Genomic DNA, 14,934 nt, shown 5'->3' with positions numbered 1-14,934 from the left:
TGAAATCAGGACTCAAACTCAGGCATGTATGACTCCAAATCTTGATTACTCTATTATACTGCCTCCACAAAACTGAATATAAACTATGATTAACTATGTATACATGTAAGTAAAAATTTAAAGGAAAGAAAATGTAAATAAAACTTTAGGATGGTGAGACAAAGTAAATTTTTTAAAATGTCTTTTCATAACTTTTAAGAGTTCTAATAATAAATGTAAAATTCAAATAGTAAATTCAAAATTATAACTAAATGGACATTTATGAAATGACATCTCAGTTAAATATCTTGTAAAGCATTTATATACTAATTTTTGTTCAATTTTATATTAAGAATTTATTCTCTGCAAGACATTCCTCTTAGAAGATATATTTAAGAGTGGTTCTATAACTTGAGTGTGCACTGGAATCCTCTGGAGGGCTTGTGAAAACACAGATTTCCCACTCCAAGAGTTTCTGATTCAGTAGGCTTGGGGTGGGGCCTGAAAATTTGCATTTGTAACAGGTTCCCAGGGGATGCTGATGCTGCTGGCCCAGGGACTATATTGTGAGAATTGGTGCTATTAAAAAATTAACATCATCCTAAATCTAAATACCACTGTTATAATCAATTAAAAAATAAACAGTGCATTTCTCTGGATTACTTTAATGTGGTAAATAGGTTCTTGACAAAACACAGGCCAATGGAATTCATGCCATAGTTCATTCTCTTGAAGAATACAACAGTTTTTTGGTCCAATTCTTTCTCAGTCAAGAGCTACAAACTTTCTAAGGAGGGCAAATAGTTATACTTTAAGTGTCTATACTGATGATATCAACTATCTGGGTATTTCCAGCCAAAACTGACTAAATTATTCTAAGTTGCTGAACTGTTTAAGGGTCTTGGAAATTAGTCTTGCTAAGCAAGCTAACAAATTTAGAATGAATAGTCATAAGTGCTAAAAAGAAACCATCATACAGCAGGCAGTATCATAGGTAAGTAATATCCATATCTCAGCTGACAATTAGCTTCCAATATTAAGAATAAGGAAGTGCTATTTCTGCCTCTCTAGAATGATTTGACCCCAATCAAGTAATCTATTATCATTTTTGCCCTCATGCATGCGGAGTATGCCATGAAACATACCTATGTTTCTGACCATGATTCCTTTAAGTTCATCCACTTGGGCTTGAGTCTCCATCACTTTATCTAGGCCCTTATTCTCGGAGTGATGCTTCTATAAAAGAATATGATTTAACTCATGATACCCAGACATTATTTACAATACAAAAACAAAAAGAAGAGGAATGACATTGAAGAATGCTATAAAACTGTCTTTATCTTTGGCACAAAAGATAGATGTCACTTCATTCAAAAATTGTTGCCAAAAATATAGGCAAGCATAAAACTTGCTACCATATGAAATATAATTGTTATAGTATAAAAAGATCACCTTATTTTAAATGAAATAAAGCTAAACGTGTTACATCAAATATACATCTGAGACTCCTGGGGCAGAAGTAGGGTGTTATATAATCTGTGCTCAGACAAGGAAGAAAGGAGAAAAGACTGTAGTGGGGGCAGGGGGAACAGGACAGGGAAAGGGTACTCTAAATTTTCCCCCATTTCTTGGGTATGATGAGGTAGGGACTGGCCCAGCTTCTGAGCATCTGTTCTTGTTATCTGTTGGGATCAGAGTATGCATCCTATTTTCACTGGCTTCTTATAGGATCTAGAAATGTAAGACACTGAAGATAGTATATATATTTTGAAATTATTATCTATAGCAAACAATTGTGGACTGCTTAATACACAATATGCCAGTCACTTCACTGTGCTAAGTGCTTCAAATAAGGGATATTATTTAATCCATGCAAAAACTCTATGATGAAGATGCCATTTTTATTATCTCCATTTATAGTCAAGGATCCTGGCACAGATTTGTTTAGAGGTTCACACACACATCTGGAGCTAAAGACAAACCAGCTAAATTGAAAGTCTTGCTGCCAGCTAACCCTATTTACCTTTTTCCCCCCTTGTGATGAGAACTCTTAGGATTTACTCTCTTAACAATTTTCATACATAACATAAAGCATTATTAATTATATTTATCATGTTGTCCACTATATCCCCAGTATTTATTTATCTTATAACTGGAAGTTTGTACTTTTTGACTGCCTTCATCCAATTCCCCTCCTCACAACTCTGCTTCTCTGATCTATCTTTCTATGAGTTTGTTTTTAAAGTATGATTGACCTATAACACTATGTTATTTCCTGTTACACAACATAGTGATTTGATATTTCTACACATTTCAAAATGATCACAACAATAAGTTTAGCTATGATATGTCAAAATTCAAAGATATTACATAGTTATGACTATATTCCCAACACAGCACATTTCATACCTGTGACTCATTTATACTGCAACTGGAAGTCTGTAACTCTTAATCTCCTTCACCTATTCTTTCCTACCCCCAACATTCTCCCCTCAGGCAACCTATTTGTTTTCTGTATCTATAACTCTGTTAATGTTTGGTTAAGTTTGTTCATTTGTTTTGTTTTTTTAGATTCCACATATAAGTGAAATCATAGTGTTTGTCTTTCTCTGACTTATTTCACTTAGCATTATAGCCTCTAGATCCATCCATGTTGTTGCAAATGACAAGATTTCATTCTTTTATATGGCTGAGTAATATTCCTGTGTGTGTGTGTCTGTGTGTCTGTGTGTGTGTGTATGCCACATCTTCTTTATCCATTTATCTCTTGATGGGCATTTAGGTTGCTTCCATATCTTGGCTGTTGTAAATAATGCTGCGATGAACATAGGGGTGTATGTACCTTTTCTAATTACTGTTTTTGTTTTCTTTGGATAAATACCCAGGAGTGGAACTGTTGGATAATACAATAGTTCTATTTTTAACTTTTGGAGTAATCTCCATATTGTTTTCCATAGTGGCTGCACCAATTTACAATCCCATCAACAGTGCAGGAGGGTTCCCTTTTCTCCACATCCTCACCAACACTTGTTATTTGTTGCCTTTTTTGAAAATAGCCATTCTGACACGTGTGAGGTAATATCTCATTGTGGTTTTGATTTGCATTTCCCTGACAATTAGTGATGTTGAGCATCTTTTCATGTTGGCCATGAAAAGATGTTGGCCATCTGTATGTCTTCTTTGGAAAGACAGCTATCCAGCTCCTCTGCCCACTTTATAGTTGGTTTGTTTTTTATATGTTGAAGTTCTATCAGTTCTTTGCACATTGTAGATATTAAGCCCTTATCGGATATACTGTTTGCAAACATCTTCTCCCATTCGGTAGGCAGCCTTTTCATTTTGTTGGTAGTTTCCTTCACTGTGCAAAAGCTTTTCAATTTGATAAAGTCCCATTTGTTTATTTTTGGTTTTGTTTCCTTTGCCTGAGACATATCCAAAAAAATATTATTAGTACCAATGTCAAAGAGCATACTGCCTATGTTTTCTTCTAGAAGTTTCATGGTTTCAGGTTTTATATTTAAGTCTTTAATCCATTTTGAATTTATTTTTGTGCATGGTGTAAGAAAGTAGTCCAGTTTGATTCTTTTGCTGTAGCTGTCCAGATTTCCCACACCATTTGGTGAAGAGGGAAAAAGACAGCTTTTTCCCCACTATATTCTTACCTCCTTTATCGTAGATTAATTGACCATATAAGCATGGGTTCATTTCTGGTCTCTCTGTTCTGTTCCATGGATCTATGTGTTTTTGTGACTGTACCATGCTGTTTTGACTATTGTAGCTTTGTAGTATAGTTTGAAATCTGGGCGTGTAATACCTCAAGCTTTGTTCTTCTTTCTCAAGATTGTTTTGGCTATTCTGCAACTTTTGCATCACCATACAAACTTTAGAATTATTTGTTATAGTTCTGTAAAAAATGTCATTGGTATTTTGATAGGTATTGCATTGAATCTGTAGATTGCCTTGGGTAGTATGGTCATTTTTAACAATATAAATTCTTCAAATCCATGAGCACAGTATATCTTTTCATCCGTGTCTTCTTCAATATCTTTCATCAGGGTCTTAATAGTTTTCAGAGTACAGGTCTTTTACCTCCCTAGTTAGATGTATTCCTAAGCATTTTATTCTTTTTGATGTGATGGTAAGGGGGATTGTTTTTAAATTTCTCTGATAGTTTGTTGTTAGTGTATAGAAATGCAACAGATTTCTATATATTAATTTTGTATCCTGCAATTTTACTGAATTTACTATTTCTAACAGTTTTTCTGGCAGTATCTTTAGGATTTGCTATATATAGTATCACATCATCTACAAAGAGTGACAGTTTTACTTTCGAATTTGGATTCCTTTTCTTTTTTTCATGTCTGATTACTGTGGTTAGGACTTCCAATACTATGTTGAATAAAAGTGGCAAGAGTGGGCACCCTTGTCTTGTTGCTGACCTTAGAGGGTTTTAGCTTTTCACCACTGAGTATGATGTTAACTGTGGGCTTGTCATATACAGCCTTTATTATTTGGGGGTATGTTCCCCCTTTGTTCAGAGGTTTTATCATAAATGGATGTTGAATTCTGTCAAGCTTTTTCTGCATCTATTTAGATGATCATATGGTTTTTATTCTTCAATTTGTTACTGTGGTATATCACATTGATTTCCAGATACTGAACCATCCTTGCATCTCTGGAATAAATCCCACCTGATCATGCTGTATGATCCTTTTCATGTATTGTTGAATTCAGTTTGTTAATATTTTGTTGAGGATTTCTGAATCTATGTTCATTAGTGATACTGGCCTGTAATTTTATTTGTGATATCTGTGTCTGGTTTTGGTGTCAGGGTGATGCTGACCTGTAGAATGAGTTTGGAAGTGTTCCTTGCTCTGCAATTTTTTGGAATAGTTTATGAAGGACAGGTGTTAACTCTTCTTTAAATGTTTGGTAGAATTCACCTGTGAAGCCATCTGGTCATAGACTTTTGTTTGTTGGAAGTTTTAAAATTACTGACTCAATTTCATTATTGGTAGTTGTTCTGTTCATGTTTTCTATTTCTTCCTGGTTCAGTCTTGTGAGATTGTACATTTCTAGGAATTTGTCCATTTCTCCTAGGTTGTCCACTTTATTGGCATATAATTGTTCATAGCAGTCTATTATGATCCTTTGTATGTCAGTGGTATCTGTTGTAACTTCTCCTTTTTCATTTCTGATTTTATTGATTTGAGACCTCTCTTTTTTTTCTTGATGAGTCTGGCTAAAGGTTTATCAGTTTTGTTTATCTTATCAAAGAACTAGCTCTTAGTTTCATTGATCCTTTCTATTGTTTTCTTAGTCTCAGTTTCATTTATTTCTGCTCTGATCTTTATGATTTCTTTCCTTCTACTAACTTTGGGTTTTGCTTGTTCTTCTTCTGGCTCCTTTAGGTGTAATGTTAGGTTGAGATTTTTCTTGTTTCCTGAGGTAAGCTTGCATTGCTATAAATGTCCCTCTTAGAACTGCTTTTGCTGGATCCTACAGATATTGAATCATTGTGTTTTCATTTTCATTTGTCTCCAGGTACTTTTTTAATTTCCTCTTTGATTTCTTCAGTGATCCATTGGTTGTTTAGTAGCATACTGTTTAGCCTCCATGTGTTTGTGTCTTTTGCAGTTTTTTTTCTTATAGTTGATTTCTAGCCTCATAGCATTGTGGTCAGAAAAAATGCTTGATATGATTTCAATTTTCTTAAATTTGCTGAGGCTTGTTTTGTGGCCTAGCATGTGATCTATCTTGGAGACTGTGCCATGTGCACTTGAAAAGAATGTGTATTCTGCTGATTTTGGATGGAATGTTGTATATATGTCAATTAAGCCCATTTAGGTCTAATGTGTTGTTTAAGGCCAGTGTTTCCTCACTGATTTTCTATCTGGATGATCTGTCCATTGAGGTAAGTGTGGTGTTAAAGTCTCCTACTGGGCTTCCCAGGTGGCACAGTGGTTAAGAATCCGCCTGCCAATGCAGGGGACATGGGTTCGAGCCCTGGTCCGGGAAGATCCCACATGCTGGGGAGCAACTAAGCCCGTGTGCTACAACTGAGCCTGTGCTCTAGAGCCCGAGAGCCACAACTACTAAAGCCCTCAAGCCTAGAGCCCGTACTCCACAACAAGAGAAGCCACTGCAATGAGAAGCCCGCGCAACCCAACGAAGACCCAATGCAGCCAAAAGTAAAAAAATAAATTAATTTTTTTTAAAGTCTCCTACTATTATTGTGTTGCTGTCAATTTCTCACTTTATGTCTATTAATATTTGCTTTGTGTATTTAGGTGCTCCTATGTTGGGTGCATATATATTTACAATTGTTATATCTTCTTGGATTGATTCCTTTATCATTAAGTAGTCCTTCTCTGTCTCTTGTTACAGACTTTGTTTTAAAGTCTATTTTCTCTGATATAAATATTGCTATCCCAGCTTCCCTTTCATTTCCATTTGCATGGTATGCCTTTTTTATCCCTTCACTTTCTGTTTTCGTCTTCAGATATGAACTGAGTCTCCTGTAGGCAGTATATATATGGGTCTTGTTTTTGTATCCATTCAGCCACTCTATGTCTTTTGATTGGAGCATTTAATCCATTTACATTGAATTATTGACAGGTATGTACTTATTGTCATTTTGTTAACTGCTTTTCAGTTGTTTTTATACTTCTTTTTTGTTCTTCTTTTGCTCTCTTCCCTTGTGATTTGATGAGTATCTTAGTGTTATGTTCGGATTCCTTTCCCTTTTTTGTGTGTGTATCTAGTATAGATTTTTGGTTTGTGGTTACCATAACGTTTATATGTAGCAATCTATATATACATACGTGATTATTGTAAGTTGCTCATCTCTTAAGTTCAAATGCATTTTAACAACCCTGCATTTTTATGCCCCCTCCCACCACATTGACATATTTTACATCTTTTTTGTTTTGTGTATCCTTTATTGTGGTTATAGGTGATTTTACTCCTTTTTCTTGTAATCTTCCTCCTAGCTTTATATGTGGTTGGTTTACTACCTTTACTGTATATTTGCCTTTACCAATGAGATTTTTCCTTTCATAATTTTCATATTTCTTCTTGTGGCCTTTTCTTTTTTGCTTGGAGAAGCCTCTTTAACATTTCCTGTAAAGCTGGTTTGACGGTGCTGAACTCTTAGCTTTTGCTTTTCTGTAAAACTTTTGATTTCTCCACCAAAACTGAATGAAAGCCTTGCTGAGCATTCTTGGTTGTAGGTTTTTCCCTTTTATCACTTTAAATATATCGTGCCACTTCATTCTGGCCTGCAGGGTTTCTGCAGCAAAGTCAGTTGACAGCCTTATGGGAATTCCCTTGTATGTGACACTTTGCTTTTCCCTAGCTGCTTTTAATATTCTTTCTTTAATTTTTGCCATTTTAATTACAATGTCTTGGTGTGGTCCTCTTTGGATTGATCCTGTTTGGGACTCTCTGTGCTTCCTGGACCTAGATATCTGTTTCTTTCCCCAGGTTAAGGAAGTTTTCAGCTATTATGTTTTCAAATATGTTCTCTGCCCCTTTTTCTCTCTCTTCTCCTTCTGGGACCCCTATTATGCAAATGTTAGTACATTTGATGTTGTTTTAGAGGTTTCTTAAACAGTCCTCATTTCTTTTTATTCTTTTTTCTGTTCCACCTCAGTGATTTCAACTACTCTGTCTTCCTGCTCACTGGTCCATTCCTCTGTATCATCTAATCCACTGTTGATTCCTTCTAGTGTATTTACTTCAGTTATTGTATTCATCTTTGTTCGGTCATTGTTTACACTTTCTCTGTTAAAAAATTCTAACCTCTCACTCTGTTAATCCAATCATCTCCTGGGTTCTTTGATCATCTTTACAATCACTACCTTGAACTCTTTATTCGGTAGATTGCTTATCTCCACTTCACTTAGCTCTTCTTCTGGGATTTTATCTTGTTTCTTCGTTTGGAACACGTTCCTCTGTGCCTTCATTTTTCCTAATTTCCTTTTTTTATTTCTATGTATTTTGTAAGTTGATTACATTTTCCGACCTTGAAGAAGTTGGCCTTTTCTAGGAGACGTCCTACGAGTCCCAGCAGTGCACTTCCCTCTGGTCACCAGAGCCGTATGCTATAAGGATACCTCCTACATGGGCTGTGTGGGTCCTTCTGTTGTGGCTGGCTGACTACTGTGGATAATCTGGTAGGCATGGCTGGTCCCCAGTCTGGCTGGTTGCCAGATCCTGCCTTGTGTGGAGGCTGTCAGCCGCTGGTGGGCAGGGCCAGGTCACAAGGCAGCTGGCTGTAGAGGTCCAGGGGATCCTGGGGTCTCTGGTTGCAGGGCCCTGGGGATCCCAGAGCTGGTGTTGGCCTGCTGATGGGCAGAGCTAGTTTCTGAGATGGCTGGCTGTGGAGTGTGGGGTGTCCCGAAGTTGGTGTTGGACTGCTGGTAGGCAGGGCCAGTGCCCAGCGGGTCCTAGGGCTAGTGCAGGCACACTGCTATTCAGGGTCAGGTCCTGGGCCCTTTGTTGGGCAGAGCCAGGTCCTGGAGTAGCTGTAGGCTCAAGGGTTCTTAAGGCAACCAGCCTGCTGGTGGGTGAAGGTGTGTCCCTGCCTGGCTAGTTGCTTGGCTTGAGGTGTCCCAGTACTGATGCAGATAGGCTGATGGGCAGGGCCAGGTCCTGGCATTAATATGCTAGAGGGAAGATTCTAAAATGGTGCTTGCGAGCTCCATTAGTAAAGGATGGTAGAACAAGCTCCCAAAAAAGGCTGCCACCAGTGTCTATGTCCCCAGAGTGAGCTCCAGGTGCCTCCTGCCTCTCCAGGAGACTCTCCAAGATCAGCAGGTGGGTCTGATCCAGGCTCCTTTCAAATTACTGCTTCTGCTCTGGTTTCCAGAGCATGTGAGATTTTATACATGCTCTTTAAGAGTGGAGTCTATTTCCCACAGCCCTCTGGCACTCCTGAAATTAAGTCCCGCTGGCCTTTGAAGCCAAATGTTCTGGGGGCTCATCTTCCCAATGGAGGACCCCAGGGCTGGGGAGCCTCATGTGGGGCTTGGACACCTCGCTCCTTGGGGAGAACCTCTGCAATTGTAATTATCCATTTGTGGGTCACCCACCCAGAGGTATGGATCTTGATTATACTGTGTCTCTGCCCCTCTGTCTTACTGTGGTTCCTTCTTTATATCTTCAGTTGTATAAGATCTTTTCTACTAGTCTTCTGTTCTTTCTCATCAATAGTTGCTCTGTAAATAGTTGTAATAGTTGTAATTTTGGAGTGCCCACGGAAGGAGGTGAGCTCAGGGTCTTCCTATTCCACCATCTTGGCCACCAACCTGACCCTATTTACTTTCAAATGGGCACTGGTATATATTTTGCTGGTGATGTTTTACATAGCTTCACATATATGAATGTTTCCTAGTGGAAGTATGAAACAAACCAACTGATTGAATAATAAAGATTTATAACTATTTAAAGGAACTTCATCCCTACAGGATGCATATTTAGAAGTGTAATCCTCAAAAAGGGTATTAAAAAGGAGAAGTGAAAAGGAACGTATTCAATTACAGTAAGTCTCTTTTTCTCATTCACAACACCATCACAGATAAAACTTATGTCTTTGCACTCAAATAGTTTCATGGATAAAAGGTAACTAAGCATTTTTTTAAGGTCTCCACATCCTTAGTCATCAGGGAAATGCAAATTAAGACCACAATGAGATATCATTACACACCCACAAGGACGAATTACATTAAAAAGACAGACCATAACAAGTGTTGGCAAGTATGCAGAAACACTGCAAGTGCTAGTGGGAATATAAATGGTGCAACCACTTTGGAAAAACGTTTGACAATTCATTATAAAATTAAACATCATTCACCATATGACCCAGTAATTCCATTCCTAGGTATTTACCAAGGAGAAATAAAAACACGTCTGCACAAAGATTTGTACATGGATGTTCATAACAGCTTTGTTTGTGATAGCTGAAAACTGGAAGTAACTCAAATATCCAGCAACAGGTGAATGGAGAAACAAATTGTGGTGTATACATACAATACTACTCAGCAAAAAAGGAAACTACTGATTTATACAACATGGATGAATATCAAAAAGCTTACACTGACAAAACAAGGAAGACACAAAAGAGTATATAATGTATGATTCCATTTATAGGAAATTCTAGAAAAGATAAAACTAATTTATGGTGAAAGAAAATAGAGCAGTGGTGGCCTCAGGCAGAGTGATGGGGAGGGAACTGACTGCAAAGGGATATGAGGAATCCTTTAGGGTCATGGAGATGTTTTGTATCTTGAAAAGGGTGGTATTTCACGGGTGTATACATATGTACAACTTTACTGAGCGGATAATTAAGTATTCATACAGATGAACAGACTTTCAAATGACTGAGCTGTTCAAAAATTAAATTTGCCTCGTGGGAGGGTAGAGGTTAATGTATAGGTTAAGAGGCCATTTGGCATGTTGAGTGGATTTACACATTAAATGGGTAGTTGAAGTAGATGATCTTTAATCTCTTTCCCAACCCTGAGATACTCTGAGCACCATTTATAGAGAATATCACCAATTATTCACTTTCCATCCTAAAATGGCCCCTGTATATATTTTTTTAATCAGGGAAGTTTTACTATCTTGGCATATAATAACACAATCAGAAAAATACACTGCAGGTCAGAGTCCCCTATATTCATGGTGCTTTAAGGTAATAAAGAAGATATGAATCAAATACTATATCCTGAGAAAGATCTTACCAGCTGTGCAGCCAAGACACTTGAGAACTCACTATTCATGGCATATGGGAGCGCTGTTTGTGCTCTTGAACCATATGTAGTCTGGAACCTCTTTTTTATCTCATTCAGAAAATTAAAGGCTCTGGAACGCTCAAAATCCTGAAAGGAGATCAACACAGAGTTTACATTACAGTAAACAAAGACGATATGGATGATTAACAACAACCAGAAGAACAGCTAACATTTACTAACAACGATTCTATGAGGAGGAACTGACCTCATTTTACTGATAAAGAAACAAAAGCTCTGAAAAGGTAACTAACTTGCCAAAGGTGAAACAACTAGTAAATGAAAGAGCTGAGAGTCTAATCCAAATATGTTTGATTACTGCCAACTAAGATAACAGTACCTAGGTTAGCTTCTTGAGAGCAGGAATTGGGTTTTACTCCATCTATATCTTTCACAGGATCTATTAGAAAGCCCAGCACAAGAAGATGCTTAAGAAATCCATAATAGTACAGTCTTTCACATACAAAGATAACACTATTGACATAAAGTTTGAATTGATTTTTTTCAATAGTGGTGGTACATTTGAAAAGATCAAGGGATGTACTCTTATCTAGTCCCAGTCAAAATGTGTGTGTGTGTGTGTGTGTAACATATATACAAAAATATAATTATAGCTCAAGAAATATAAGACTCAACTCTGAGCATCCCAAATTTAGTGATATTTCTCACCTACTCCAAGCACTTTCACATCAGTCATTTCAGACATAGCTGTATTTTTAAAAATAATTTTAGAAAATACTGTGAAATCAGGGAATATAAATCATTGTGATGATCACTGTGGTTGACACTCATCTCCATTTCACCTAAGATGATTAGTCTAAGCCAAGAGTTCTTAAAGTGGGGTCAATGGTCCAAATTCAAGGAGCTGATGTACTTGGATAGAAAAAAAATCTCATCATTATTTTCACCAATCTTTAACTCAAATTTCAATTGTGAATGTGGTAACAAACCGGAGAAGTATTTAACAGTACCTGTGACTTTGTCACCAAGAGAAGTCTTTTTTTCATATACCATCAGTTATAAACATCTCTCAAAATATTATTTATACTCATCACCACATCAAAATAATTTTTATTTATTAGACCCATGAGTAGAACTTGTTATTTAATGAATTCATAAAGAAGCATATACATTACTATATCAATATTTAAAATATTTTGAATACTGTATTTCAATATAATTGGTTTTGTTTATAATCACACATTTAAAAAAATTCTGGGAGGGGCCCATGAGTGCCAAAGGGGTCTGTGACACAATAAACGTAAGAACCCTGACCTATGGCAATCATGCCAATTCCATGCCTCTTGTCAGTGATCAATTTAGAAATAAATACTTAACCTAGTCCTAGCCAATAAGTCATGAAAAGAAGTCTACTTTGAAAGCGCGGGGAGGGGAGGGTGTGCATCTGGGAAGTTTCCTCATTCATACAGTAAGAGACTTGAGAAGACATAGTCCGTCTTTTTTGGACACAAATAAATAAGCATGTGGCTCCATGCAACCATACGGGGAATGTGTCCAGGAAGAAGCTAACACTAGGATTGCAGAGAGGAGAAAGGACCTTGATGACCACCGTTAAGTTATTGAGCATTTTCCATCTAGAAGCTACAAATACTCAAAAACAACCTACCAATGTGAACTACAGGTTTACAAAGCTGATCATAATGTATTGTGATTTTGTTTTCCCAAAGTCCACATACATTAAAAGAAATTCACTATTGACTGGAGGAGTGAAATAATCTATTTACTATTTCAGATAAATAAATTTTGAGGGGGTCTGATACCAAAGAATCATAATTATGAACACTAATTCTCACTACACAATAAAATAAATGTAGAAATTACAAGAGGTTAAGCTAAAACTCTACAAAACCAAGCTGATTTGCATATACCCAGATATCAACTTTTATTTTGTTTTGCTGCTCTATATGATAAATACAAAGTATAGAAAAAAATTTCCAGCTACAGACATTATATTCACATCACCTTTACCCACCACAGATACAGATAATTAAGAACCAGCTCTATTAACATTACACATACTTAAATAGCAACATGTCTTCAAGTTACTTACATCATCAGTGATACAAAGATATACAATCCTGTCTTGGCAGATGTAATGAAACAAATAACTGTAGAATAAAAGATATAAAACTTACTGTGGTTATGAGTAATATCTCTTTCACTTCTATGTATAAGAAATTTTAGTACTGCCAACGTGACCATATTATTTATAGATACTGTCTATTCTCCCTCTCCCCTATATACATGTTCCTCTGAAGTCAAACTGATAGAAATAAATAAGAAATTAAAACAAGCTACATAGTGCAATGTTATGCACATTACCCATTAAAATAATAACTGCAAAAGCATAATTGGACTTTTTTTTTTTTTGGCTGTGCCACGTGCCTTGCAGGATCTTAGTTCCCCAACCAGGGATTGAAACTGGGCCCTGGCAGTGAAAGCGCCAAGTGCTAACCACTGGACCGCCAGGGAATTCCCAGATACTTAAGGTTTGAACAAGAGATGACATCTGAGGGACACGTAATTAAGAATAACCCCCAAATGGGCCATACAGTCTTCTTTGACTTCTCCTAAGATTTCATAGCAAACACTTTTTCTACTGAATACTCAACAGTAACATTTATTTGTCATCTACTTTGAACTAGTCACTGGGCTAGGTGCTGAGGATACAAATAAGCAAAACCATCAGTCCCTGCCTTTACAGAGATGAAAGTGCAGGCAATTGTGGAACAAACATAGTAAGCAGGATGATAAGGAGTTAAGGGTAGTACATGGTGCTGTGAGGACATAGAGGTGACACCTAACAGAGTTTGTCAAAGGGTAACAGGAAAACATCCTGGAGCAAGTGATGTTTGAGCTGAGACCTGAAGACTAAGTAAGAGACGGCAAAAAGAACAAGCAAGAGTGTTCCAGAGTGAGAGACCAACAAGCTTAAGGGCTTTGAGATAAAAGAGCAAATACTGGGTTTAAAAGTAAAATTAGTTAATATGACTAGAGCAGTTGTCCCCAGCCTTTTCGGCACCAGGGACCAGTTTCGTGGAAGACAATTTTTCCACAGGCGGGGAAGGGGTGATGGTTCAGGCGGTCATGCGAGCGACTGGGAGGATGGTTCAGGTGGTAATGAATGTGAGCGAGCAATAGTTCAAGCAGTAATGCGAGTGATGGGAGTGATGGGGAGCAACAGATGATGTTTTGCTTGGTCACACGCCACTCACCTCCTGCTGTGTGGCCCGGTTCCTAACAGGCCTTGGACCACCACCGGTCCGCAGCCTGGGGCTTGAGGACCCCTGGACTAGAGTACAGAATGTAAGGAAAAAATAAACTGCTTGCACAAATGAGGTTGTAAGTAAGCAAATATCATGCTGTATAAGACTTTCAAACCTCACTATGCATTATCCTAAGAACAATGAACAAGCATCAAAGGGCTTTAGCCTGGGAGTGTGATCAGATTTGCCATATAAAAGGATGCTTAGGCTAAAGTGTGGAGAACTGACCGAAAGGAGGACCAGACAGAAGACTATTGAAGTAGAACAGTGAGAGAAACAAACTAAAGTACTATGGGCAGTGAAGAAGGGACTGAGAAGAAATAATAGAACTTGATGACTGGCTACTGGGGGTGAGGCAGAGGGATAAGTCTATTTTGCTTCCCAGATTTCTACCCTGGGCAAGTAGATAGACAAGAATACTTGTTGAATTGTATTATTAATGTTCACATAGAGGCTTGATATGAATTACAAGGAGGTATGGGAACTCAGGCAAAATGTCTTCCTCCACCACTGAAATTGCTGATATCAACTCCACCAATGATTTCCACACTGCATATTCAGTGGCTCTCTCTGACACATTTGATAGTGCTGATCACTTCCTTCCTCTAGAAAGTGTTTTCTCTCCACTAGATTTCTTAACACCAGGCTTGCCTGGTTTATATGGTAGTCTCTTTCACTCTCTGTTGATGTCTTGCAGCATCCGGAGCCCCCTGCTTTTCTCACACACATTCCCTGGAGGGTGGCATCCACTCTCTTGTTTTGCTGTTGATATGTTTTCAGCTACTACAATAATAATGATTCCCAAATCTAAATCTGACCTATCTCCCGAGCTCCAGGCCTGCATACGCTACTGTCTACTAGACATATCCAACAGG

General features: G+C 37.6%; 1 protein-coding gene across 1 annotated transcript in view; it reads right to left on the bottom strand.

Moving 5' to 3' along the window:
- The window catches only part of VAMP7 (vesicle associated membrane protein 7), a 67,428-nt gene that overhangs the window by 33,985 nt on the left and 18,509 nt on the right, over positions 1-14,934 (bottom strand). Inside the window, exons 3-5 of the mRNA XM_027099647.1 lie at positions 12,844-12,901; positions 10,725-10,862; positions 1,125-1,215 (exon numbers count right to left, since the gene is read on the bottom strand). Of these exons, the coding sequence (XP_026955448.1) occupies positions 1,125-1,215; positions 10,725-10,862; positions 12,844-12,901 (287 nt within the window). The remainder of the gene's footprint in view (positions 1-1,124; positions 1,216-10,724; positions 10,863-12,843; positions 12,902-14,934) is intronic.

Source organism: Aethalodelphis obliquidens, unplaced genomic scaffold, assembly GCF_003676395.1.
Source record: "Aethalodelphis obliquidens isolate GAN/ISIS:26980383/991018 unplaced genomic scaffold, ASM367639v1 scaffold136, whole genome shotgun sequence".
NCBI classification, from domain to species: Eukaryota; Metazoa; Chordata; class Mammalia; order Artiodactyla; family Delphinidae; genus Aethalodelphis; species Aethalodelphis obliquidens.
This window is presented reverse-complemented; position numbering and strand designations above follow the sequence as displayed.